This window comes from Eriocheir sinensis, chromosome 32 (assembly GCF_024679095.1).
Source record: "Eriocheir sinensis breed Jianghai 21 chromosome 32, ASM2467909v1, whole genome shotgun sequence".
NCBI classification, from domain to species: Eukaryota; Metazoa; Arthropoda; class Malacostraca; order Decapoda; family Varunidae; genus Eriocheir; species Eriocheir sinensis.
Window position 1 is genome coordinate 8,292,795 of NC_066540.1, and position 26,491 is coordinate 8,319,285.

At 42.1% G+C, this 26,491-nt stretch overlaps 2 protein-coding genes and 1 long non-coding RNA gene across 6 annotated transcripts in view; 1 reads left to right on the forward strand and 2 right to left on the reverse strand.

Moving 5' to 3' along the window:
* LOC127006099 (isocitrate dehydrogenase [NAD] subunit beta, mitochondrial-like) overlaps positions 1-13,605 on the forward strand; it is a 29,383-nt gene extending 15,778 nt beyond the window's left edge. Inside the window, exons 5-8 of one of the 4 annotated variants that reach the window (XM_050875607.1) lie at positions 2,171-2,380; positions 6,133-6,288; positions 10,131-10,252; positions 10,831-13,605. In XM_050875607.1, coding sequence (XP_050731564.1) covers positions 2,171-2,380; positions 6,133-6,288; positions 10,131-10,208 — 444 coding nt within the window. In that variant the 3' untranslated portion in view covers positions 10,209-10,252; positions 10,831-13,605. The remainder of the gene's footprint in view (positions 1-2,170; positions 2,381-6,132; positions 6,289-10,130; positions 10,253-10,830) is intronic. The other 3 variants (XM_050875605.1, XM_050875606.1, XM_050875604.1) reach the window with 3 other exon arrangements.
* Positions 1,077-10,824, reverse strand: LOC127006101 (uncharacterized). Its single transcript, XR_007759069.1, has 3 exons — positions 10,521-10,824; positions 10,030-10,203; positions 1,077-1,226 (listed from the first exon to the last, which is right to left on the reverse strand). It is a non-coding gene; the product is annotated as an uncharacterized LOC127006101 (long non-coding RNA).
* A 6,005-nt stretch (positions 13,606-19,610) lies between the features above and the next one.
* Positions 19,611-22,017, reverse strand: LOC127006420 (putative per-hexamer repeat protein 5). The gene is made up of 3 exons (XM_050876373.1): positions 21,249-22,017; positions 20,340-21,187; positions 19,611-19,964 (listed from the first exon to the last, which is right to left on the reverse strand). The coding sequence occupies exons 1-3, from the start codon at positions 22,015-22,017 to the stop codon at positions 19,611-19,613; spliced, it is 1,971 nt and encodes a 656-aa protein (XP_050732330.1).
* Between the last annotated feature and the right edge of the window lie 4,474 nt (positions 22,018-26,491).

The following is a 26,491-nucleotide window of genomic DNA, read 5'->3' on the forward strand; positions in this document are numbered from 1 at the left end:
TGTTTTGTTTCCTTACTCATTTTTGTGATATCAGATTACAGTAAGCTCAATATAGTGAATTCAATTTAGTGGGAATTTTTTTTTCCATGATTTTTCACCCCATTTAGTATAGAGGTTCTCAAAATTGAGATATAGTAGAATAGTAAATTAAACTGAAAACAGACTTACTGGACTATATGCACAGGAAGTGATGTGCCAATTTTTGTGACATGTTGCGTACATGCAAATCTATTAGATATTCATGGCTCAACATAAACTGTGATGGTTTAGTGTTTATTGTGTTAGTACATTGGATTCACATTCAATTTTGTGGAATATTCTCCTAAATTGAGTTGAAATAATGGAAGTTGGATTTAGTGGAAAATTCAACCTAGTGAAAGGGAGTGACTTCAATTTGTTCACTAAATCAAGAGTTTACTGTATCTGAGGTGACTAATGTTTCCAGAAGGTTGTTGTTGAATTAATCTATTACATAAATTAAGCTCAAAATGCTGCTCATTAGACAAGTTCAGGTATTTCTTTAATTTTTCTAGTCTTCATTTTAAAATCTACAAAACCTACTGTCTCCTTCCCACACTTATTCATCACAGATTTGAAGTACTTCTTCCATATCCCCTTTATCTCCTCATTCCTTTTAACAAACACCCCACCATTCCTCCTCATCTTGCAAGTATCACAATATTCTCCCCACGTTTGTCTTTAAACTTCTCTCCAGAGGAGTTCATTGTTCTCTAGATATTTTGCTTCTATCAAATTCCTCATCTATTTTACTTTATCAAACCAATATCTTCACCCATCTTATGAGAAAGAACTGAAACCCAGAGTCTTGATTCTATTATAAGCAAAAGAACAAGACAGCAGTTCTGGAATTCTGGTAGTTTCTGAGGATTATGTTACAATGTCATATTAGGCACACACCTGCCTCTACCCTTCAGTATTGACATCACTCCTGTCTTTATGGTGGGTAGCAGGCAGCGCTGTATGCTGGTAGGTACATGACAAACAGCAGCAGCACCATCTGTTAGAATGTAGTATGAACTCCAGAACACCTGCCTAAGCTGCCTTATGTAACTTACCTGCAGGAAATAGCCCTTGCTGGCTGCTTAATTATTAACAAAGAGACTGTCAGGAAAGCCAGTCAGCACCAAGACCCACACTGTTCTCTGGCACATGCACAGATGGGACAACCACCATCCACATGAAATAACGGTGGAATTCTGGAGGAGCTGGAAATAGATGGGATTGGCATGCTGTGGGATTTGATGCTGAAAATTTACAATCAGTAATAATATTAAAAGATTGGAGAAATGATCATTATAAAGAGAAGGTTGATATCAAGAATTGTACTAATTACAGGGGAATAAAGCTAACATTACACACCATGAAGAACTGGGAGAGAGTAATGGACAGAAGGATTTGATAAGAAATATTTATAGAGGAAGAGTTTGGATTTATGCCAGTTAAGAGGACAGCAGGTGCAGTGTTTTCATTGAGATAGATGATGGGAAAATGTGGGGAAAAATAAAAGGACATAGTATTCATAAACCTAGAGAAGTCAAACAATAGTGCCACATCGAGAAGTCTGGAGAAAGTACTGGATAAGTACGTGAGGATGGTTCAAGATGTGTATGAAGGAGCAAGAACACAATTTAGAAGTTCCTGCTTCATCATTCCCATATTTTTTCATCCATAATGGCCCTGCTCAGTATTCCCAAATCAATAAATTCCATTGAAATAACATCTTGATTTAACATGAAATTAATTTTGAACGAGTTCCTTTGGTACCTATTGTATTAAATCAAGGATCTATTTTACAAAGTCTGGTTGTTTCTGTATTTTACTTGTAAAGTGTTTTTCATTGACTTTTGATTCTTTATAATTCAAAGTTTTTAGGGAGTTAAAGAATGCAGGCAACCCTACTTCAAATATTCATTTTGGTAAAATTTGATTTGATTTATGATAAATTCATATTACATGACCAACATATGAAGTTCATGTTAAATGTGGACAGTGTATATATTCTATTATCAGCTTGTCATGGTCAACCTGAATGCACTCGGCAGGAGACCTCCTTTCATGCACATGCATCCTTATGTAAGCTACAAATATGCAGTATACAAATTTATATATACATTTTAGTGTGTTAAAGGAACTTTTTCTCCCTCCTCAGGTTGCAGAGATGTACCCCAACATTGAGTTCTCCAACATGATCATTGACAACTGTACCATGCAGATGGTTTCCAACCCTCACCAGTTTGATGTGCTGGTGCTGCCCAACCTGTATGGCAACATTGTGGACAACTTGGCAGCAGGCCTGGTTGGAGGTGCAGGGGTGGTGGCTGGGGCTTCCTACTCCAACAAGTGTGTTGTGTTTGAGCCTGTAAGTGTCATCTGTAGCCATACTCTGTCCATGGCACTGACCCTGTGTTTCCCCCAAGAGCATATATAGTCAGAACTGAAAAAGGGTGACTTCTCTTGACCTTTTAGGCTACTGTCCTATAGTTGTCCTTTCTTGTCTTTCTTAATTTTTTGCAACAATCTGAAACAGGTAATTTCTTAAAAATCACTCAACTTCCAACCTTTCTCATCACCACTGCAAACTCTGCAAAAGGTGTTCTACTGGTGATCTTGCTTTGCCAAGTGACTCCTGTTCATCCTCTCTTAGGTGATTCAGTTAATCTTGCAGTTTTTTAAGACATCCCAAAAGCTTTTGACAGTGGCACAAATCTTTGCTTTCTAAACTACCCTCTTACAGATTCTGTTCCTCCCTCTGTAATTTCACCTTCTGTTTCAGCTGTGGTAGAGGGTTGCTGCCCTTATATCTATAAACGGCGGTGTTCTCGAGGGCTCTGTTCTATCACCCACTCTTCCTGTTGCTCATTAATGATTTTCTTTCCAAAGACAACTTATATCCATCTCACTCCAATGGCTTTTTTTCCCCAGCAAGGGAGGCAGCTCAAGGGCAAACACAAAAAGAAAATGGAGTGAGGCCCAGAAGAGAGGTCAAATTCAGTTGGAGAGGTGTCTTGATACTCTCATTTTGAAAGAGTTCAAGTCTTAGGCAGATGGAAATACAGGCGAAGGAAGACTGTTCCAGAGTTTACCAGTGGAAGGGATAAAAGGATGAAGATGCTGGTTAACTTTTGCATTAGGGACTTGGATAGAATATGGGTGATTAAGAGCAGAAAGTCGTGTGAAGTGGGGCTACGGAAGGGGGGAGGCATGCAGTTAGCAAGTTCAGAAGAGCAGTCAGCATGATGATATCTGTAGAAAATAGAAAGAGAGGCAACATTGCAGCAGAATTTAAGAGGTAAAAGACTTCTAGTAGGAGGAGGGAAGTTGATGAGACAAAGAGCCTTTGACTCCACTCTTTCTAGCAGAGCCGTGTGTGTAGAACCCCCACACACGAGATGCCTATTCCATATGAGGGCTCTGTATATGAACAGCATCTGTGTGGGGGAAAAGAACTGGTAGAGATGATACAGAATGCCCAACCTCGAGGAAGCTGACTTAGCGAGAGAGGTGATATTAAGTTTCCAGTTGAGATTTTGAGTTAGAGACAGAGAATGCAACATAACTCAACGTGTTTTAGTAAACATCACACCCAACAGTAATTATGCAACTCAAGGCATGAAGCCAATGAATTATTTCTGAAAGGATCAGAAGGAAGTTGGTGTCTTTCAGTGCCTCAAACTCCTTTTCTCTACCTAATAACAAAACAACTGGACATTTTAATCTTCCAGATATGTGTTCCCTATTCATCTATAATGCACAACTGTCTCATTCTACATTAAACATTCTTGGTCTACTTTTAACTCAAATTATCAACTGGAGTTTTCATCTCTAGTTAAATCAGCTTCTTGAAAGTTAGGTGTTCTGTATTGTCTCCATTAATATTTTTCCCCTCAGATGCTAACCTTATACGAGGACCTTGTCCGCCCCTATATGGAATATGCCCATCGGATATTTTCACTGTGTTATTGCAGTTTCTCTAACATCAGGTGTATGTTTTTCACACACCACAGCCTTTTGGCTCAGTAGAGACAAAGGGATTTTGCCTCATCCACTCCCCTTCTTGTATTGACAGTTTTCTACATATTAATATCTGCTGCAGTGTTACCTACATCTTGATTGCTGCTGCAGTGTTTCATTTATCTTTTATCAGTATTTTCCTGATAGCTGCTCTTCTGAATTTGCTAACTGCATATCTCCACCCCTTCTGTGGCTCTACTGCACGTGACTTTCTACTAAACTGTATATTAACCCCTTCAACACTAGGATGCGTATACTGCATCCTTGCATGCCCCATACCCTATCTGAGGACGCTCATACTACGTCCTGGCTCACTTTAGCCAATATACGAGTTATGTTATCTCTATATTTATGCTTACATCTCAAAATTATCAATTAATTTATGTGCACCATTTAATTCTGCATGTTTTCATATATAATACATGATGATTATGTTGAGTTTATTGCTGAAAACTTGTTATATTCAATAGCGACATTTGAAATTTGATCCCGGATATGGCATGGGGCGCTGTTTGGGCCCGGCCGTAGTGAAGGGGTTAAGCAGTATACTAAGGCTGTGTATATTAGCTGTGGCTCTACTGCACATGACTTTCTACTAAATTATATATTAAGGTCAGGTAGGGGGATGGTCTAACTGGATGAGGAATTCAGTGTCCTCAACTTCCCTGAGCTGTCTTTCTCTTTCTCTCCCTCTTGTTCATGCTCCTTTCTCTGGGTAACACGGGGGATTTATCCTCCCAGGGGTCCTGTGTCCCTCCCCTGTGGTGAGCACTCAGTCCAGCCTCTGATCTGTGTTGATTTGGGGGAGAGGTTTGCACTCCCTCCCCCAACAAAAAAGCTTTTCCCTCGCCAAAAACGAAATAATTAGTAGAGGTCAGGTGCGAGCTTCGACCCTGATCCAGTTTTGCTGGGGGGCCCAACCAAAAGGCATGATGCATTTGCATCTAGGGAGCCTGCTGTCAGTGACAGATGCAGGATAAAGCCTATGGGACCCCTGCACCTTGAAGGAGGAAGGGTCTCCTAGCCCCTCTTTTTGTTTTTGAGGTGGCCAGGGTGTTCAGAAGTGGTGCCCGCCCACAGAACCAGGCCCAAAGTTAACCCCCGAGCTTGGCATCGTAGGGTGGGTGAGGCAACGTGCCTCCCAGCATATACCCCCATTGATTGATTGATTGATATTAAGGCATTATTTTGGCTTGTTTCATTGAGCAACTCCTTTAACTGTGTTGTCTATATACTCATCTCTCCATTTTTTGAAAGAAAATTATGGAGCTTGCCACAAGTATATAATGTAGGATGAATCCTCAGGGAGCAGTTTCTTCTTCAGGAAAAGTTTATCATATTTATCAAGAAACCAACATTGCAACATTAAAAGGTGAAAAAGGAGTGAGGTTTGTGGGTTGTGAGTGAACAAGCACTGCACCTTTTTTCTTTGTTATGTGCATGATAAACACGTGCCTTCAATTACACGGCGACACAATTACTTCTAGGAGTTTCTTGAGAAAAAGCTTAAACATGCCTATACTGTTCTGACTCATATAACCCATCTGTTTGGATGTGCTATTTTTCTTGAGCTGTGTGTGCTCCACCACTCAGTTTGTCATCAACACTTCCTTCAGTCCTTATCCTTCCTGCCTTGTTGCACAGACATCCATTTTATTGTGTCAGTGGCACAGATGCTGCTTGTGTAAATGGCAAAACACTTTTTTGAGAGCACTCAAGAAGCAAGCAGTAAGCTTTAAGCCCTCTCTCAAGCAGGATGCCAGAACCCAGCTGTGCTGTGAGTCCTGTGATACTTGAACTTTGAAAGTTTTGTTCAAGTGATTTTATCTGCAAATAAACAGATTCAGTGAAAGAAATGGTGTTGAGAACTATAAAATGACAATAAAAATATTAGTGTGTATAGAATGATTACACAAGATTTGCATATTATAATCTCCAAATGTCTTCCTTAGATTTTGGCATGCTCTTTTTTTATGAGTTCCTTTTACCTCTGACTTGAATTTTTATGATACCTACCGAGTCTTGCATTATAGTGATGCATTTATTTCCTTTTCTTTGTCATTTTACTCTCGGATTTATGACTGTATACTCTTCCCGTAGGGTGCACGCCACACCTTCAGTGAAGCCGTTGGTAAGAATGTTGCTAATCCAACCGCCATGCTGCTGGCCTCGGCTAACATGCTGAACCATGTCAACCTGCAGTACTACGGGGACATGATTCAGAATGCTGTGGACAGGGTCATTCGGGTGGGCAAGGTGAGTGTTGATACAGTTTGTGGTTTTCATGAATGAATCCTATTGTGATGGTACCATTACTTTGATTATTATACTTTTTTCCTTGTCATGAACATTAAAGATGTTAAAGATATGAGTGTCTTTTTTAAGACTTGAGTGTCTTTGGTAAATTTGATATCATCCATCTCTCTAATCTAATGTGAAATATTCATGTGTAAAATTTCAACTCATTACTTTTTTTCTGTTCCAACTTTTGTTGCCTGAAATTTCTAAAAACAACCACTTCTTTAATGATGATTAAGAAAGATTAATTAAGATTTATAAGGCTTCACCCCTACTGCTTGAAGTTTCTGGTAACTATCTTTGTCTTCTCTTTTCTGCTTACTTGTATTATAAAGTATTGCTTAAAGGGATTCAGCCACACTGCTGATGAAAACACACATTTTACACAAACAAATATTACACCACCTTCAATTTTTCAAGATCATTTATGTTAAAACATGACAACTTTAATTTTTGCTTACTTTTAACATGAATCAATAATCCCTTATACACAAGGAATATGTCTTCATATTCAACTGCATATCATGAAGGGGCTTATAAGGACATGGCACATATATTATAGAAGATTTATCCCCCACAAAAACAGAGGTTGAGGTTAGGGTTTGGGTTTCTCATTGTTATTAAGATCATGTCAAAATGGTTACAAGTTCATTTTAACTCTTCCTTCCACTGTAAGGAACTGTCACCAATGATGTTCAATATTCTCATACCCCATATCAGTAAGAGAAAAAAAATGATAAAAAGTGGGGAGCGGATTTTTTTTTGTGTCCATTTGTATAACTTGCAAAATACATTTATTACCCTCTGAAAAGCTAAGGGTGGAGTTTGAAAGTTTTCTGACTTGCATTGACAAGCCAGGTTTTCATGGCATCAAACCTCATCTGTCTATTTATGCTGCAGGTCCAGTCTCATTGGTTCATCTTCACTTCTATATCTTGTGTTTTCCTTCACCCAATGCATCATCAACTTTTCCATCGTCAGTCTTAAAAATCTTTCCCCCCATGCTGTTTCACTACCTCCACTTTCAAACATCTCCCAGTTTACCTCCTTACAGTTAAAATCACCAACTAATAGGACTCTTTTGTTTGCCTTGAGTTGTCTACTTAACCCTCTCAGTACGGTGATGCCGATGTCGGCGTCACTGTATGGAAAGGGTTAATCCTCTTCTAAATCTCTTAAGGGGAAATGGAAGAGGATCAAGAGGTTTAGAAGAAGATTAATCCTCTTCCATTTCCTCTTAACCCTTTCCATACTGTGACGCCGACGTCTGCGTCGACACATTGAAAGGGTTAAACTCTGGATGGTATCTTCAATCATGGTCTCATATTCTTTACTCCATGAGTTAGTTCTTGGTGGCACATAAGTTGCTATAATTGTCATCCTTTCTGTTTTTGTTCTCCAGATTTACACTTACTATTTCTGCCTTTCCTTCTCCATATACAGTACCTGTCAGTTGAAGTGTTGCACTTGGCCCCGTGACACTTCTTGTGGCGGGATTTGGTATGAAGTGTAAATCAGAGGGAGAAAACTCACCTGGGAGAAAATGACTACATGGCAACCTTCCTCATGCTCTTCTTAATCTACCAAACTGGGAAAACAATGACTTAGTGCTGCATTAGCTAATACCAGAGGAGGCAGTGTTGCACTTTCCATCCTGTTGGGACCCGTAGATTTTCTTGCATGCTGCAACATTCTGCCACATTTTTCAGTGTGCATTATGCCGAAGCCTCCCACTTGCCATGATGACATCGTAAGAGTGATAGTGTCACAGATTATGACTAAAAACCCAAGAAATTGTCCAGCAAACTGGCTTCAATCGTCAATCTATTCAGCATATGGTGTCTAAATTCAAGGCATCCGGCAGCCAGGAAATGCCGGTCTACTGCCATGGGGAGGACCTCACTCTGTGGTCTCTCCCCAAACCCTCTGTATTATAAAGAGGCAAGTGGAAGCTAATCCTACCTTAACAGCAAAGCAAATTAAGGAAAACAACTATGATTCTCGATAATGCCTCTGTTTTCACCATCCAACACCACCTCCACGATAACCTGGGTTACAAAAGTCACAGCCCACAAGAAGCCCCTCAGTATGACTCAACAAACAGAGAAACGGCTTAGTTTTGCCGCAAAATATGGAGATTGGACCTTGGAGAAGTGGTGAAAGGTGTTGTGGACAAATGAAGTGACGTTTAAAGTAACTAACAGCAACCCGAAAAAAGTATGCAAGAAAATCTACGGGTCCCAACAGGATGGAAAGTGCAACGCTAACTTCTCTGGTAAAAGGTAATGCAGCACTAAGTCATTGATTTCCCTTGCTTGTTAGATTGAGGAGAGCATGAGGAAGGTTGCCATGTGGTCATTTTCTACCAGGTGAGTTTTCTCCCTCTGATTTACACTTCATACCAAATCCCGCCACAAGAAGTGTCACGGGGCCAAGTGCAACACTTCAACTGATGGGTACTGTACTACTGATTTTACTAATAACTCCTTCCTCGTCATTATCATCACTCCTCCATAGCAATGACGAGGCTCAACTGAGAGGTGCACAAAAACATTTGATAGAGGGTTCTGGGTGGTCTGGGTGCCCAGGGCGGCCTGAGTCGCTCTCTCAAACGCACCCCAGAAGTAGCGTGGGTGCACGTGACGTCATCGAGCGTGATGTCATTGATTAAATGCGCATTAAATCGAAAATATTGTGTTAGTTAATCGTACCTCCTTAAATATAAAGTCGTGTTAAATCAAAAATGTGTTGTTTAAACTCGTGTTAATCAGGTGACTGTATATATTTCCTCGCATTCTTCTACTTCTCTTAGTTCAGTTGTTCTGTATAGTATTTCCTCCATTATTTTCTGTGACTTGTCTTAGCTTAACTGGCCTTGTTTTGCCCTCTATGTAAGGGCCCCTCCTGTAGATTTTTTCTACCTCATCTTTCAGGTCTTGAATTTCATTATCATTTGAGTTTTTCAGTAGATCTTTCACTGACTTTAGCTCTTCCTTCTCCCTTTTAGGTTTGTAAGTAATGTTCTTCTCTTTCATTCTGAATATTATTACACTTTTTTTCTTATCTGCTACATCTCTTTTTAATGACCTTGACCATCTCCTTTTCTACACTTTCCTTCTCCTCTTTTAGTTGCTTCTCAATTACTTAAAGTCTACATTAGCTTTTTCGTGCTCTACCTTCCAAGTCTTCATTTCACCCAGCACTTCCTCCTTAACTCGCTTTTAAATTACTTCACAATTATTACCCATGAAACCCACAGAAGCTGATTGAAGGTATGACCTAACCAAAGGCTGTGTCATTTGGTCAGGTGTTAATAGTATAAACTTATTAGTAAGTGGGAACCGATAAAGGAATGGGCTTACTGGGGCACCAAGCTCACAATGACTACATATTGAAATGGATATTTTAGGAGTCATATATTGTTCACTTTTTATGCCAACAAAAATGGTAGTTTTTCTTTTTTAGATTCAGCACAAATTAGGAAGCGAGATAAAAAGTAAATGTTAAAAATTAGTAGGCATCTGATATGCTGGATCTTATATGGATTGTTCCATTTCTTTAACCCCCCTCCACACACACACACACACACACACACACAGACACAGACACAGACACACACACACACACAGACACACAGACACACACACACACACACACACACACACACACACACACACACACACACACACACACACACACACTTCCTCGCCTGTCACAAATAGGAAGACTAAAGCTTTATGTAGTTAGTCATCTTTAATGTAGACTTCATTTTCATACTTTCTCTTCATGCATGCGCGTAGGTGAGGACCAAGGATATGGGGGGTTTTGCCACAACCTCAGCCTACGCAAATGCTGTCATCGCCAGTCTCAACCCTTGAAAAAAATAAAAGTATACGTTATCAGCAGATGAATGTTAGTTGAGGTAGTCACGTGTAGATAACAATGTAAATACTAAAAAAAATACAAAAACAGTATATAATTATAAGTTGTGTGTTGAAGTGTAGAAAGTCTGAGAGTTTTTAATACTAGGAGTATTCTTTGTTAAAGAAATTGTTGTAAAGTAGAAAGTGCAAGGGTCTTAATATTAACAGTGTTCCAGAGTAGCATGTTGACCTCTCTTCACAAACACCAATACCAGACATGTGGTGCTCCCCTGGCTATACTGTGAGTGATGTTTCATTAGATCTCACCTGCTTTAGTAGAGGAGTTGCCAAAGCTCTCACAAGTAGATGACTGATGCCTGAGGAAAATCTTTGCCTTTTGTATGCTTTCCTGCAGTCCGAGATGCATGATTATTTGCTTTGCTCTGTAGTGGAGATTTTTATTTTCTGTGTTCTTTCTTCTGGCTTGAAAACAGTAAAATAAGTTTCATATGCTTAGAAAGTATATGCCTTTAGATTTTACAAAAATGATTTTGCACCTTTTGCTATAATTAGTGGAAGTCTAATAACTTTGGCTGTGATTATTTCTCATTTTGTTTATAACTTTTTCCCCACATAGGTACGCACCAAGGATATTGGAGGTCATTCAGCAACCTCAGACTTTGCCAGAGCTGTCATTGCCAACTTGAGACACTGAATGTAAGGATAGATTGTAATGAAATGAGCACTGAATTATCAAGAGGAAAAGTATTGTTATAGAAACCACAATTGCCTGTGGCCTAGGTTATCTCAACTGTCTACCTAATTTATACAAAATAGTGCAACATATGTTCATCCAGTGTGGACAGTGGATATCTGTCTGTGCATTGTAACAAAATTAATTTTTGGAGTAAGACATTGTACTAATTTCACAGTAATCAAAATTTAAGGGGTGAAATTAGCATGCATATATGCATTAGTAATTAGGTTGTTAAAAAATGAATAGCAAACTTATATCCAAAGGCTTGCTTGAGTCACAGGTTTTGAGATGTCTCCTGAAAGAAGTGCAATGTTTGCTGAAGGGAGCATATAAAAAGAAAATCATGTAAAGTTCATATTAAAAGAAAACTCATGTCAAGTTCATATAAAAAGAAAACTCATGTCAAGTTCATATAAAAAGAAAACTCATGTCAAGTTCATATAAAAAGAAAACTCATGTCAAGTTCATATAAAAAGAAAACTCATGTCAAGTTCATATAAAAAGAAAACTCATGTCAAGTTCATATAAAAAGAAAACTCATGTCAAGTTCATATAAAAAGAAAACTCATGTTAAGTTCATATAAAAAGAAAACTCATGTCAAGTTCATATAAAAAGAAAACTCATGTCAAGTTCATATAAAAAGAAAATTCATGTCAAGTTCATATAAAAAGAAAACTCGTGTTAAATTAATCTTCAAACTGTAATATTTGCTTGTTGTTGCAGTGTTCTGAAACAAGACACTAAAAAGTATGAAGTGCAGTTTAGAAAATCTTCCCATCTTTTATGATAATGTAATAGCAGAATTTTCATGACAAGATTTAAAATGTCAGTTATTCTCCAATATTATGATTTTTGGGGGGTCAGGCCTTTGATAATTTGACAAGTTAATTATATGAGAAAAGTTTGTTATTTTTACCGATTTTTTTAATTTTATCGAGAGATGCTTCAACAGGCAGTCATTTTGTTGCAATACAGTGCCAGCACAGATCCATCTGGAAGCTCTGAGTGAACAAAACATAGGCAGCACTGTTCTTATCATGATCTTGAGGTGTAATAATATAGTGTTATATGCCCCTCCCACTTTTTTACCACGTGCAATGTTGAGTCTCCAGTGTTGATTATTGTCTTGATGTAAAGTATGGGAAAAAAGTTTGTGTATATTAGGAATTTAAGTTCTACTTGTATACTTAATGAGTCAATATCTAAAATGAAAGTGATGATAGGTTGCTATTAGTCATGGTTGTGTTAAATTTTTTTATTAAATAAGATAGTTTAACGCTGCAACATAAAAACTAGAAAGGTCAGGATAGTCATGTAAGCAAGGTGGAGTTGCAGACAGGTGACCCGAGGCCACTTGGTCAGTCACTGTGGTAGCGTTGGGGCTGGTAACAGTGGTAGTTATGAACTTCACTGAGACTCGATCATCTACTGAGGAAAAAATAACCCTTTTTTGCTGCAGCAGCTAATTGCATTTTGGTTTAATTGCTACTACTGTTACCTCTCAAACACTCTCATAGGTTGACTAGGTAGTTTCAAGTCTTCTTTCTGCAACTGTACAAGGAAATCTAAATAATGTTTTCTCCTTGAAGACTGTTCTGATGTTTTACAAGTTATTTAGGCTACTACAGAAAGTGTTTACTGCAATGTTAAACATTGAGTTCTGAGAGAACCCTCGGGTAAATGAGCGAAGGAATAATTTACTTTACCTGCCTGAGGACAGCTAAACACACAAGGGATGGAGGGAGCTCCTCTTTACATTGAACTGCTTTTTTACCCACTGACAGCATGCAGTAGTTCTACATTTGCTACAAATAAAAAATAGGTCAGCAGTTTCAAGTTATAAATGGTTTCAAACAGCTCTTATTTGAAGGAGTTAGAACTGCATGCATACCTATTTCTTCAACTGTCAGTTGTCTAAATTTTGTTATGTATGATGCACTTGAAAATGTTAAGTCTTTATTTTTGTAGTATTCTTATTAGGCTATGAAGAGATTAATTCTTCCTGGAGGAATTCCTTGTCCTTTTCACCCATACCATTTTCCCCATGTTTGTGCTGTATATGCATTTTCATTCATTTTCTCCAGTTTCCTGTTTTCATGTGAGGCCCAGGATCATATAAGCATTTTGGATGTTATGTATCACTACATTTTAATAACTACCTCAAATGACATAACAGAATTCTTCAACATAGAGAAAGGTGTTTGCTACCAAGTGAAGTGTACCAGTGGACATGAACTTTAGCTACTTAAAATCAAAGAAGTGGCCTATTCATCCTGTGATATAAAGGATTACAGCATTATGATTCTTTTACCAGCATAATAAAAGGACACCTGGATGTTCTGACTGACTGGCAAATGGAGTAGAAAGTGTATGTATTGTGACCTCAGTATAAGCTGAACAAAATGAAAGTCATTAGAAAAGCACAGAGCATTCATTCACTTCAAGATCAGCCTCTGATGTGATTGTTACAATATAATTATGATTGACACATAACTGGAGATGTATGTACAATATAGACTTGATTTCTTTGCAAAATTTAATCAGATTATACATAGTTGTGTATTGGTGATGATTTTTTCTTAGAAAATTTGTTTTCTCTTGCAGAGTTTATATGGCATTTTGTAAATATCATGTAAATATATTGAATAATAATGTTATTGCGTTTGCTACCTGAAGTGTGGAAATAGGTTACAATGGTCTTGTTACTACATAGTTGCATGGTTAAGCTATAATGGGTTTTCTTTAGAAATCTAATCTCTGTATTTTTTTTAATAGTGAAGGAAGCAGCTCAAGGGCAAAAAAATATTTAATAAAGAAAAAAAGCCTGACACTGCCCTATAAATAAGAGTAGAGATGAGTGGCCAAAAGAAAGGTCAGTATCTGGAGGCAGTGTGTCTCGATACTCTCCTCTAGAAGGAGTTCAGGTCGTAGGCAGAAGGAAATACAGACGATGGAAGACTGTTCCGGAGTTTACCAGTGTAAGGGATGAAAGAATGAAGATGCTGGTTAACTGTTGCATAAGGGATTTGGACAGTCTAGGAATGAGATTGAGAAGAAAGTAGAGTGAAGTGGGGCCACGGGAGGGGGAAGTCATGCAGTTGGTAAGTTTAGAAGAGCGGTCAGCATGAAAATATCGATAGAAGATAGAGAGGCAACACTGCAGCAGAATTTAAGAGATAGAAGACTGTCGGTAAGAGGAGGGGAGTTGATGAGATGGACTCTACTCTGTCCAAGAGAGCTGTGTGTGTGGAGTGCCCCCACACATTAGATGCATACTCTATATGAGGGCAGACAAGGCCCCTATGGATGGATGGCAGCTTGGAGGGGGAAAAGAACTGACTGAGACAATACACAATGCCCAACCTTAAGAAAGCTGATTTAGTAAGAGAAGAAATATGAGGTTTCCCGTTGAGATTTTGAGTTAAGGATAGACTAAGGATATCTATTGTAGAGGAAGGTGACGGCTGAGTGTTATCGAAGAATAGGGGATAGGTGTTTGGAAGACTGTGTTGAGTTGACAGGAGGAGGAATTGAGTTTTTGAGGTGTTGAAGGACACCAAATTCCTCTTGCCCCATTCAGAAATGATAGCAAGGTCTGAGGTTAAATGCTCTGCAGCCTCCAGCCTAAAATCATGTAGTTCCTGTTGTGAGGGTTGTGAGGCAAAAGATGTTGAATAATGCAGAGTAGAGTCATCGGCATAAGAGTGTATAGGACAGTTTGTTTTAGAAAGACCATTAATGAACGACAGAAAGAGGGTGGTAGACAGAACAGAGCCTTGCAGGACACTACTGTTGATAGGTTTTGGGGAAGTACAGTGACTGTCCACTACAGCAGAGATAGATCAGCCAGAAAGGAAACTGGAGCTAAAAGTACAGAGAGGGGATAGAAACAGTAGGAGGGTAGTTTAGAAAACAAAGATTTGTGCCAGACCCTGTCTAAAGCTTTCAAGATGTCTAAGGCCACAGCAAAAGTTTTACCGAAATGGCTAAGAGAGGAGGACCAAGAGTTAGTTAAGAAAGCAAGATCACCAGTAGAATGGCCCTTGCTGAGGCCATCTTGGTGATCAGATAGAAGGTCAGAAGTTGATAGATGCTTAAGAACTTTCCTGTTAAGGATTGTTTCAAAAGCTTTAGAAAGACAAGAAAGTAAAGCTATACGACGGTAGTTTGAAGGATTAGAATGGTCACCCCTCTTAGGCACAGGCTGGATGTAGGCATACTTCCAGCAGGAAGGAAAGGTGGATGTTGAAAGGCAGAGACAAAAGAGTTTGACCAGGCAGGGTGTCAGCATGGAAGCAGAGTTTTCAAGAATAATAGGAGGCACTCCATCAGGTCCATAAGCCTTCTGAGGATTGAGGCCAGAGAGGGCATAGAAAATATCATTTTTACGAATCTTAATAACAGGTATACTGGAGTCAGAAGGGGGATGAGTAGGAGGGATATACCCAGAATTGTCCAGAGTGGAATTTTTTGGGAAGGTTTGAGCAGAGTTCAGCCTTAGAAACAGATGTGACAGCAGTACTCCCATCAGGATTAAAAAGAGGTGGGAATGATGAAGTAAAACAGATATTTTTGGTTGTGTCAGAAGTCACTGAAAAAGGAGAGAAAGCAAAGTTGTGACATTTTTTTTGGATGAAAATTTTTGATAAATCAAAGAATAGATTTGGCACAATTCCGGGCTGAAATATAAAAGTCGTGATTAGCAGGAGTGTGAAGGCTCCGGTACCTTTTGTGAGCTGCCTCTATCTTTGATAGCATGAGAACAAGCATAATTGAGCCAAGGCTTTTTAGTATGAGGAGTAGAGAAAGAACGTGGAATGTGTGCCTCCATTCCAGAGACAATCACCTCAGTATTACGCTGGGTGCACACAGAGGGGTCTCTTTCCTGGAAGCAGTAATCTTTCAATGGGAAATCAGAAAAGTACATCTTCAGGTTGTCCCACTAAGCTAGAGCAGTATTTATTTATTTTTTATTATTATTTTTTTACGTTTCAGCCTATGGCACCAGTAGGCTTTCTTGGTGGGGCCTGATGGTCGGCCCCTGCCTGTTATGAGGCAGGCAAGTGTTTATAGTGGTGCCATCTTGCTTGGCTCATACCTCCCCCCGGAGCTCATCTTTGAGCTTCTCTTTAGAGAGAGTTTCTAGAGTCTGGGTTGATAGGTGGTCTTCAGGACAGCATGTGAATAGTCTTAGGCCACTCAATGGTTACTGAAAAATCCCAGCTGTGGCGGCGGGCATGACTTGAACACACGGCACCAGCATCCTAAGCACTCAGCCATCACTTCCCCTGCCAGAGGCAGTGCCTCTTTGGTAGCGATCAGACAGAATGCAGAAAAAAGGTTGTGATTGGAGAGAACAGTTTAATAGAATTAGCTGAAGGATTAGAGGTTAGGAAGAGGTCAAGAACATTGGGCGTATCTCTGAGGCGGTCAGGAATACGAGTAGGCTGCTGAACCAACTGCTCAAGATCATTGAAGAAAGCAAAAATGTAGGCTTGTGTATTACCTGAAATCCACTTCACTATACTGTATCTCCACACAACTACCATTTTCCAGACCAGGAAAGGTTTTTTGCCGCCACCAGGGATTGAACCTGGGACCAGCGAGATGGGAAACCCACTCTAACCAGTCAGCCAGAGAGGTCCCACACATGCAGAGTGAGTTATAGCAGGCTTGCCCATCAGGCGGGTCATGGCACTACACAACTTCCTTTCCCCATCTAGATTTTTTCTGTGTGGTTGTCACTGAAACTTCTAATTTTCTATGAACTCTTTGGAGGGCATGGGCCATCCATCTCCCTGTTATCCACTCAGGGAAGACAACAAAACACAGGAGAGGATGCCCACCGCATTGCCACCACATATATTACCCGAAATCTACTTCACTATTATCTCCCCACAACCACAGAGCATCACCAAACACACAAGAAATTGATCCAGACCAGGAAAGGATTGCACTGGTGCCTGGGATCAAACCTGCGACCAGTGAAATGGGAAAGCCACTCCTTAACCAGTTGGCTAAAGAGGTACCCCACTCACAGAGAGGTTTATGGGAGGCTCATCCATCAGGCGGGTCATGGCACTACACTTGTTCACCACGATAATCAGTGAAAAAGAATGAAAGTCAAAGATGGTGGTGAACAGTGAAATTTGGTAATCATATGAAGTTCACCTCTGGGAAATTACTGCCCCTATTTCGTTTCATCCAGTTATGTGGTAACTTCAGGAGGAACTAAAGGGTCTGTATGAGCAGGCCAACAAATGGATGATGCAGTTCAACATCATCAATGCAGCATCCTATTTGTGGGAAGAAATAACTCCTAAAGTAGTTACACATTAAATAATAACAGTTCTTGACCATTCCAGCTGTGAAAAAAAAAAGAAAAAAAAAATTGGGTGTGCGTGTGAGCTCTGATCGACCTTCAACCCAGAAATAATTTTATTAACTCTAAAAACTATGTATATAGTCATGGTTTTATTTCGTCAAGCTTAAGCAACCGAAGGTCAGAGGTGATCCTTTAACTGTACTTGGCACTGATGAAGCCTCGCCTGGATCATGCTGTTCAGTTATGGTGACGCTATTGCAGGAAAACTATTGCAAGAAAGAATATATAGATTCCCTCCAGGCAATACAGAGGAGAATGACTAAAATGATCCAAGGACTTAGGAACTAACTGTACAGAGAATGTCTAAAAAGATTTAACTTACATTTTTTAGGGAGACGTAAACTGAGTAGTGATTCAACTCACAGAAGTACGTGGTTCATATGCAGCTCATGAGGAACAGGCTCTGGCATACTGATGTTGCTGAAACATATTTTTAAGGAATGGCTTGGAACTGGAAGCGCTGAGACACAGGATCAAGCTGGTTCATACTTTCACAATTTCGCTTCAGAATACTCACTGAGTGGCTGCTTCTCTTATAGTTGGAAAGTTGAAAAGTTTCGTTTAGTCGGCGCAACATCTGTGGTCATATGCCGGAGAGAGACAGGAGGGGGAAGGAATTGTTCGAGAAGGGAACAGATCCCAGGAGACAGAACACAACCCCCGATTAATACCTTGTACCCATTCACTGCTGGGTGGACAGGGGCGTAGGGTATCGGAAAAGCCGCTCATTTTTTCCCACTCCGCCCGGGAATCGAGCCCGGGCTCTCTCGGTTGTGAGCCGAGTGTGCTAACCACTGCACCATGAAGCCCCCTTCTCTTATAGTACCCCAAATATTCCCCATAATGTTGAGGAAATGAGCCACCAAAACTTTCAACCCATAGTGATGATCCATACATTCATTAAGGCAGCCATGCAAGGAAAGGCTGCGGCGTCACCATGAAATTTTGTTGCTCTTTTCATGCAGTACAGAAAATTCCAACTTGCCCTTTTCATGCAGTTCAGAAAATTCCAACTTGCTCTTTTCATGCAGTTCAGAAAATTCCAACTTGCTCTTTTCATGCAGTTCAGAAAATTCCAACTTGCTCTTTTCATGCAGTACAGAAAATTCCAACTTGCTCTTTTCATGCAGTACAGAAAATTCCAACTTGCTCTTTTCATGCAGTACAGAAAATTCCAACTTGCTCTTTTCATGCAGTACAGAAAATTCCAACTTGCTCTTTTCATGCGGTACAGAAAATTCCAACTTGCTCTTTTCATGCAGTACAGAAAATTCCAACTTGCTCTTTTCATGCGGTACAGAAAATTCCAACTTGCTCTTTTCATGCAGTACAGAAAATTCCAACTTGCTCTTTTCATGCAGTACAGAAAATTCCAACTTGCTCTTTTCATGCAGTACAGAAAATTCCAACTTGCTCTTTTCATGCAGTACAGAAAATTCCAACTTGCTCTTTTCATGCAGGACAGAAAATTCCAACTTGCTCTTTTCTTGCAGTACAGAAAATTCCAACTTGCTCTTTTCATGCAGGACAGAAAATTCCAACTTGCTCTTTTCTTGCAGTACAGAAAATTCCAACTTGCTCTTTCCTTGCAGTACAGAAAATTCCAACTTGTTCTTTTCATGCAATACAGAAAATTCCAACCTCCAACCACCGCCATCACCCATTACTATGAAAATATATAGATCTTTCTCAAGGAAATAACATATCATCATCTCTCCATGCGGTTTGTTGTCTACTCTGACTTCTAACAGATTCTGAAATGCCACTTTTGCTTTCGTTGTTCATCTTGCGAGTTTGCACATTATACGACCTTTTCAATTTCATTCTTCACTGTCTGGAAATTTTTCAGGCTTTGTATGTTTCTTATTCCATGATGCTCAGCTCCGGTCTCGACTCTTGTAACGATCCCTTCTTGATTCCTGTCTCGGTTGCTGTCTCGGTTCCTCCAGTCTCGGTTCCTGTCTCCATTCCTGTCTCGGTTCCTGTCTCCATTCCTGTCTCGGTTCCTGTCTCGGTTCCTGTCTCCATTCCTGTCTCGGTTCCTGTCTAGGTTCCTCCAGTCTCGGTTCCTGTCTCCATTCCTGTCTCCATTCCTGTCTCGGTTCCTGTCTCCATTCCTGTCTCGGTTCCTGTCTCCATTCCTGTCTCGGTTCCTGTCTCGGTTCCTCCAGTCTCGGTTCCTGTCTCCATTCCTGTTACGGTTCCTGTCTCCATTCCTGTCTCGGTTCCTGTCTCCATTCCTGTCTCGGTTCCTGTCTCCATTCCTGTCTCAGTTCATGTCTCCATTCCTGTCTCGGTTCCTGTCTCGGTTCCTGTTTCCATTCCTGTCTCGGTTCCTGTCTCCATTCCTGTCTCAGTTCCTGTCTCCATTCCTGTCTCGGTTCCTGTCTCCATTCCTGTCTCGGTTCCTGTCTCCATTCCTGTCTCGGTTCCTGTCTCCATTCCTGTCTCGGTTCCTGTCTCCATTCCTGTCTCGGTTCCTGTCTCCATTCCTGTCTCGGTTCCTGTCTCCATTCCTGTCTCGGTTCCTGTCTCCATTCCTGTCTCCATTCCTGTCTCGGTTCCTGTCTCCATTCCTGTCTCGGTTCCTGTCTCGGTTCCTGTCTCGGTTCCTGTCTCGGTTCCTGTCTCCATTCCTGTCTCAGTTCCTGTCTCCATTCCTGTCTCAGTTCCTCTCTCCATTCCTGTCTCGGTTCCTGTCTCGGTTCCTCTCTTCATTCCTGTCTCGGTTCCTGTCTCGGTTCCTGTCTCCATTCCTGTCTCAGTTCCTGTCTCCATTCCTGTCTCAGTTCCTGTCTCCATTCCTGTCTCCATTCCTCTCTCCATTCCTGTCTCGGTTCCTGTCTCGGTTCCTCTCTTCATTCCTGTCTCGGTTCCTCTCTCCATTCCTGTCTCGGTTCCTCTCTCCATTCCTGTCTCGGTTCCTCTCTTCATTCCTGTCTCGGTTCCTCTCTCCATTCCTGTCTCGGTTCCTGTCTCGGTTCCTGTCTCGGTTTCTGTCACGTTTCCTGTCTCGGTTTCTGTCACGTTTCCTGTCTCGGTTTCTGTCACGTTTCCTGTCTCGGTTCCTGTCTCGGTTCCTGTCTCGGTTCCTGTCTCGGTTTCTGTCACGTTTCCTGTCTCGGTTCCTGTCTCGGTTCCTGTCTCGGTTTCTGTCACGTTTCCTGTCTCGGTTCCTGTCTCGGTTCCTGTCTCGGTTTCTGTCACGTTTCCTGTCTCGGTTCCTGTCTCGGTTCCTGTCTCGGTTTCTGTCACGTTTCCTGTCTCGGTTTCTGTCACGTTTCCTGTCTCGGTTTCTGTCACGTTTCCTGTCTCGGTTTCTGTCACGTTTCCTGTCTCGGTTTCTGTCTCGGTTCCTGTCTCGGTTTCTGTCACGTTTCCTGTCTCGGTTTCTGTCACGTTTCCTGTCTCGGTTTCTGTCACGTTTCCTGTCTCGGTTTCTGTCACGTTTCCTGTCTCGGTTTCTGTCTCGGTTCCTGTCTCGGTTTCTGTCACGTTTCCTGTCTCGGTTTCTGTCACGGTTCCTGTCCCGGTTTCTGTCACGGTTCCTGTCTCGGTTTCTGTCACGTTTCCTGTCTCGGTTTCTGTCACGGTTCCTGTCTCGGTTTCTGTCACGGTTCCTGTCTCGGTTTCTGTCACGGTTCCTGTCTCGGTTTCTGTTTCGGTTCCTGTCTCGGTTTCTGTCACGGTTCCTGTCTCGGTTTCTGTCACGTTTCCTGTCTCGGTTTCTGTCAGTTTCCTGTCTCGGTTCCTGTCTCGGTTTCTGTCACGTTTCCTGTCTCGGTTCCTGTCTCGGTTCCTGACTCGGTTTCTGTCACGTTTCCTGTCTCGGTTCCTGTCTCGGTTCCTGTCTCGGTTTCTGTCACGGTTCCTGTCTCGGTTTGTCACGTTTCCTGTCTCGGTTTCTGTCACGTTTCCTGTCTCGGTTTGTCACGTTTCCTGTCTCGGTTTCTGTCACGGTTCCTGTCTCGGTTTCTGTCACGTTTCCTGTCTTGGTTTCTGTCACGGTTCCTGTCTCGGTTTCTGTCACGTTTCCTGTCTTGGTTTCTGTCACGGTTCCTGTCTCGGTTTCTGTCACGTTTCCTGTCTCGGTTTCTGTCACGGTTCCTGTCTCGGTTTCTGTCACGTTTCCTGTCTCGGTTTCTGTCACGGTTCCTGTCTCGGTTTCTGTCACGTTTCCTGTCTCGGTTCCTGTCTCGGTTTCTGTCACGTTTCCTGTCTCGGTTTTTGTCACGGTTCCTGTCTCGGTTTCTGTCACGTTTCCTGTCTCGGTTTCTGTCACGGTTCCTGTCTCGGTTTCTGTCACGTTTCCTGTCTCGGTTCCTGTCTCGGTTTCTGTCACGTTTCCTGTCTCGGTTTCTGTCACGTTTCCTGTCTCGGTTTCTGTCACGTTTCCTGTCTCGGTTTCTGTCACGTTTCCTGTCTCGGTTTCTGTCACGTTTCCTGTCTCGGTTCCTGTCTCGGTTTCTGTCACGTTTCCTGTCTCGGTTCCTGTCTCGGTTTCTGTCACGTTTCCTGTCTCGGTTCCTGTCTCGGTTTCTGTCACGTTCCCTGTCTCGGTTCCTGTCTCCATTCCCGTCTCCATTCCTGTCTCGGTTCCTGTCTCGGTTCCTGTCTCCATTCCTATGTCCATTCCTGTCTCGGTTCCGGTGTCCATTCCTGTCTCGGTTCCTGTGTCCATTCCTGTCTCTACTCCTGTCTCCATTCCTTGCCCCTCCATTCCTGCGCTTCTTAGTTTTTATCAAAGATCTATTGCGAGGCGTCATTCTGAACTGCATGTCATGATAGAGGCAAGATACACTGATTGTTTCTTTTTCGTTTCATGGAGAGGTTGGAATTGCTACTCATGATATTACTGTTTACCAAAAGCGCTCCACCTTATTACTATTGTCTTCCCGAGTTTTGATTTGTAGGCTTGATTAGCACTGATTGCTTGTCCTAGGTCTTTAATGGCCATCCTCCAACTCCTTTATGTACTGTGCATCAACGTCCTGCCTTCAAGTGCCAGCATGACCACTATATCGTCACCCTCTTAAAATAATTGCCTAAGTCATTTTGTAGCGATTTCCAGGTTTTTGTTCACATCAATTTTTCATCATGTGACGCCCATTTTTGTATAGTTGCGTTCGTTATTCAGGGTTTGAGTGTTCTAGAATTGGCCTTTTTCATTTCCACCTAAATCTTAAGACAAATGAGATAATGACAGTTCTTTTCTGATTTCCTGAAAAGTAAAAACTAATGACTCAGGCGGTTTGTTTGCGAAGGGGACGATATACCGCCTTGAACAGTGAGTTTGTGTACTCGGCTGCCTTTCCATGAACTGTATTAGTGGCGTATATATCGTCAGTTGTTCATTGTCTATTGGGAAATCCAGTTTGTTCGCCCACATTACGTCTAAAGAGGAAACAAGAATCCAGAACTTTTAGTCACATTAACGATCGAGTACACCTAAAACACATATGATAGCTTAGTAATGCTATCTTAATATTCATCTCTGGGTTGTCATAATCACCGAGCCGCACGTCTAGAGCTCGTATTTTTAGGCACTTCGGCACCTGAGTTCTGTTTAAAAAGCCTCTCGTGGAAGTCTCGTATTTTTAGACACTTCGGCACCTGAGTTCGCCTGTTTAAATAGCTTCTCGTGGAAGTCTCGTATTTTTAGACACTTCGGCACCTGAGTTCTCCTGTTTAAAGAAGTCTCGTATTTTGGACACTTCGGCACCTGAGTTCTGTTTAATTTTAGGCACTTCGGCACCTGAGTTCTGTTTAAAAAGCCTCTCGTGGAAGTCTCGTATTTTTAGACACTTCGGCACCTGAGTTCTGTTTAAAAAGCCTCTCGTGGAAGTCTCGTATTTTTAGACACTTCGGCACCTGAGTTCTCCTGTTTAAAAAGCCTCTCGTGGAAGTCTCGTATTTTTAGACACTTCGGCACCTGAGTTCTGTTTAAAAAGCCTCTCGTGGAAGTCTCGTATTTTTAAACACTTCGGCACCTGAGTTCGCCTGTTTAAATAGCTTCTCGTGGAAGTCTCGTATTTTAACAGGAATGAGAAAGGATTTAGGCAGTGTCAAAGGGAAGGGAGACTAAGGGTGAGGAAGCAGGGTGAAAGGGAGAGAAGGTAAGGGTGATGATGGGTGAGGCAAAAGGGAGGGCTCGCAGGGTTTTAATGGACTGTTTGTGTTCCTCTTGATTGTTTTACCTGACTTCTGCATCTTAATCCCTTGACTGCGGATTTCCTACAAGAAGACATTACCAAGCTACAGGAATGGAACAAAAAGTGGCTGCTACAATTCAATGAGGAAAAATGTAAAGTCCTGCACCATGGGAGAGGATATCCAGCATGCCAATACCACATGAGAAACACTCCACTATCCACCACAGAGGCAGAGAAAGACCTGGGACTATATGTTATCAGGCTACCAGTGAAAGCCGAAACCGTGCCAATCTCAGCGGACGGGTTAAACGGGGAAAACCAGCCTACTAGAAAATCCGATTAATCCTCTCTGTACTTAGCCTTGGGAAATAGTCATAATAGGAACCCGATACGCTTAAAAACATGGACCTATAGATGGCGAGTAAGTGTTGCCGGGCATTAAACCATCCCTCCAAGTATGACCTTACTGATGCTGAAATTTACTGCCAATACGCGAAAAAAAAGGAAATAAAAAAGAAAGAAATTGATGCTGTTCGGTTAAAAAGGCTTAAAATACAACACAACGGCCTTTTGAGAGAGAGAGAGAGAGAGAGAGAGAGAGAGAGAGAGAGAGAGAGAGTGGGAAGCAAGCAGGTGGCGGGAGAGAGAGGCGGCGTTGCAGAGATCGTGTCGTCTGGGGTGGATGTCAATATGGGAAGCAGTGATCCAGAGTGTCCCCCCTCCCGTCCCCTTCCCCCTCACCCCCCTCCCTCTCTCTCTCTCTCTCTCTCTCTCTCTCTCCCCAGCCCTATCGTTAGCCTAATCACTACTAAATGTCTCTCTCTCTCTCTTTCAGATGAGAGAGAGAGAGAGAGAGAGAGAGAGAGAGAGAGAGAGAGAGAGAGAGAGAGAGAGAGAGAGGTGGGAAAGAAAGGCAGGAGGCATAAAGGGGAAAAAAGACGGAGAAAAAAGTGTAGGAGTCATTGACGAGTGGAAAAGTGGTGTTGATTGGAGTGGAAGATGAGAGAGAGAGAGAGAGAGAGAGAGAGAGAGAGAGAGAGAGAGAGAGAGAGAGAGAGAGAGAGAGAGAATTACCAAGAAGCCTAATCGTCGACACCATTCTCTTAACACTCATCCTTCCTCACACACTTCACTTGCACTATCTTAATATTGTCCTGTACTTCTAATGATCCCTCTCCAAAACGCACCTCTATTTAGTTCCGTCCAGTGTCAACTCCCACATAACCAGGAACTTTCTGAGCGATTCCCCGAGCAAACGCAAAAAGAGAACTCATGGTAGCTTGATGGGTTAAAATATTCAACAAAGTACACCCACACGGGCTAAAATTATTTTGATAAAATAAAAGGGAGCTAAGATGACCGTACGCAAAATGTGTGGCTTCGTTTATTTGTTTTTCTCCACATCACAGTCTTGGATCCAAACGGTCTTATTCCGAGCCCTCTCTTATTGAGATATCAGTTATTACCAACTCAAACAACAACGACAACTTCTCTGAACCATTCTCGCCTTCAATAAATTTCAGGTGCTTCACTAATTTTTTGGGGGGCTATTAAAGCCATGCTACGACCATATTAACAACCCTTAAGTGGTTCACAGAACGCTCTTAGGCAGCGAGCGGGATCAGGCCAGTTGATATAGTCGGAAATGATGTCAAGGGAGTGATCTATGAGAAGGGAGAGATAGTAATAAAGGCAAGGTACTGGCTTCACCTTAGTTACATTCAAGAATAGCCTCCACTGTAGCTACACAGAGGAAGTGGGCGTTGAAATACAGTGTCCTTGACTGTGTGTGTGTGTGTGTGTGTGTGTGTGAGATTGGGAAGGCGGTGGCAGAGTGGTCAGCGTGCGGGCGTGGTGAGCCCGTGGACCAAGGTTCGAGTCCCACCATAACACGCTGATTTTTCAAGTCATCGTCGAGTGGCGGAAAATTACCCACATGTCTCCCAGATCATTACTCAACTCTAACTTCAGCGACTTCGTTGAAGTGGAGCACCAGGGGGCAGCATGGCCAAGCAAAGAGTCATATCACGGGAGTCACTATAAATAAAATTCGCCTTCGCCACTATAACGGGCTGGGGTCGTCCAAGAGGCCCAAGAGAACATACCGACGCTGCAGGCAGCATCTATATATATATATATAAAAAAAAAAATGTACATAAACCATTCTACAAAAGTCTTGTCATGTACATAAACCACTCTGTATAAAAATCTTGCCATGTACATAAATCACTCTGTAACCTCCTGTCACTTTTCCGTCACCCGTACACAAGCAACCACCATCACCACCACCACCACCATCTGGCGACACGACCTGCAGACTCTCTTTACTCCCCCTCTCACCCCTCCCGAGGCTGCATGTGTGAGCGAGCCGCCTCCTGAAGCCTGGCTCGGGGCGGGAGGGCGGGAGGAGGAAGGGATCACCTCCTTAAACCCACATCGTCGGGAGGGACCACGCGCACTCTACACACCAGCCTCGCCATTGCTTACGAGACCAAGGTTTTAATTCCCGCTGCGATAACATTTAAGACGCAAGATACAGCCGCCTGCAGAAGGAGCCTACCAGAAGCGTCTTGGAACATGGCACTAGCGACCTTGGAACCTTGGAGCGGAGGGTTTAGAGGGCCCAGGACGGCACGGGCGAGGGAAGGGTCTCCGGAGCGCGCTGGGTACACGGATCCGACTAATATTAAACCAAATATGTCTAATTGAGAAGGAGAACTTGAGGCGCCCCCTGGTTAATCCCGTGAAAGACGCGCGGCGGGGGAGAAAAATACGAGAAAGAATCAATACGTGCATTCAACAACAAGCTAATCCCTCACGCGGGGGTTCACACGCGACACGGAAACTGATTAGGTGGTGATCGGAGTGTGCGCCGCCGCTCCTGCCACCTCTCCCCTCCTCTTCCTTTCCTCACTCCTCCTTCCCCCTTGTTTCGTCCCCAACCTCGTCACTCCCCCCAAACCCCGATCTCATCCCCTCTTCTTCCTCTACTCAACACCTCGT

Coding starts and splice junctions, on each gene's coding strand:
- LOC127006420 (XM_050876373.1), bottom strand. CDS start 22,017: ATGGACACAGGAACCGAGACAGGAATGGACACCGGAACCGAGACAGGA. Junction 21,188..21,248: donor GACAAACCGAGACAGGAAAC/GTGACAGAAACC, acceptor ACAGAAACCGAG/ACAGGAACCGAGACAGGAAC. Junction 19,965..20,339: donor CAGAAACCGAGACAGGAAAC/GTGACAGAAACC, acceptor ACAGGAATGGAG/ACAGGAACCGAGACAGGAAC.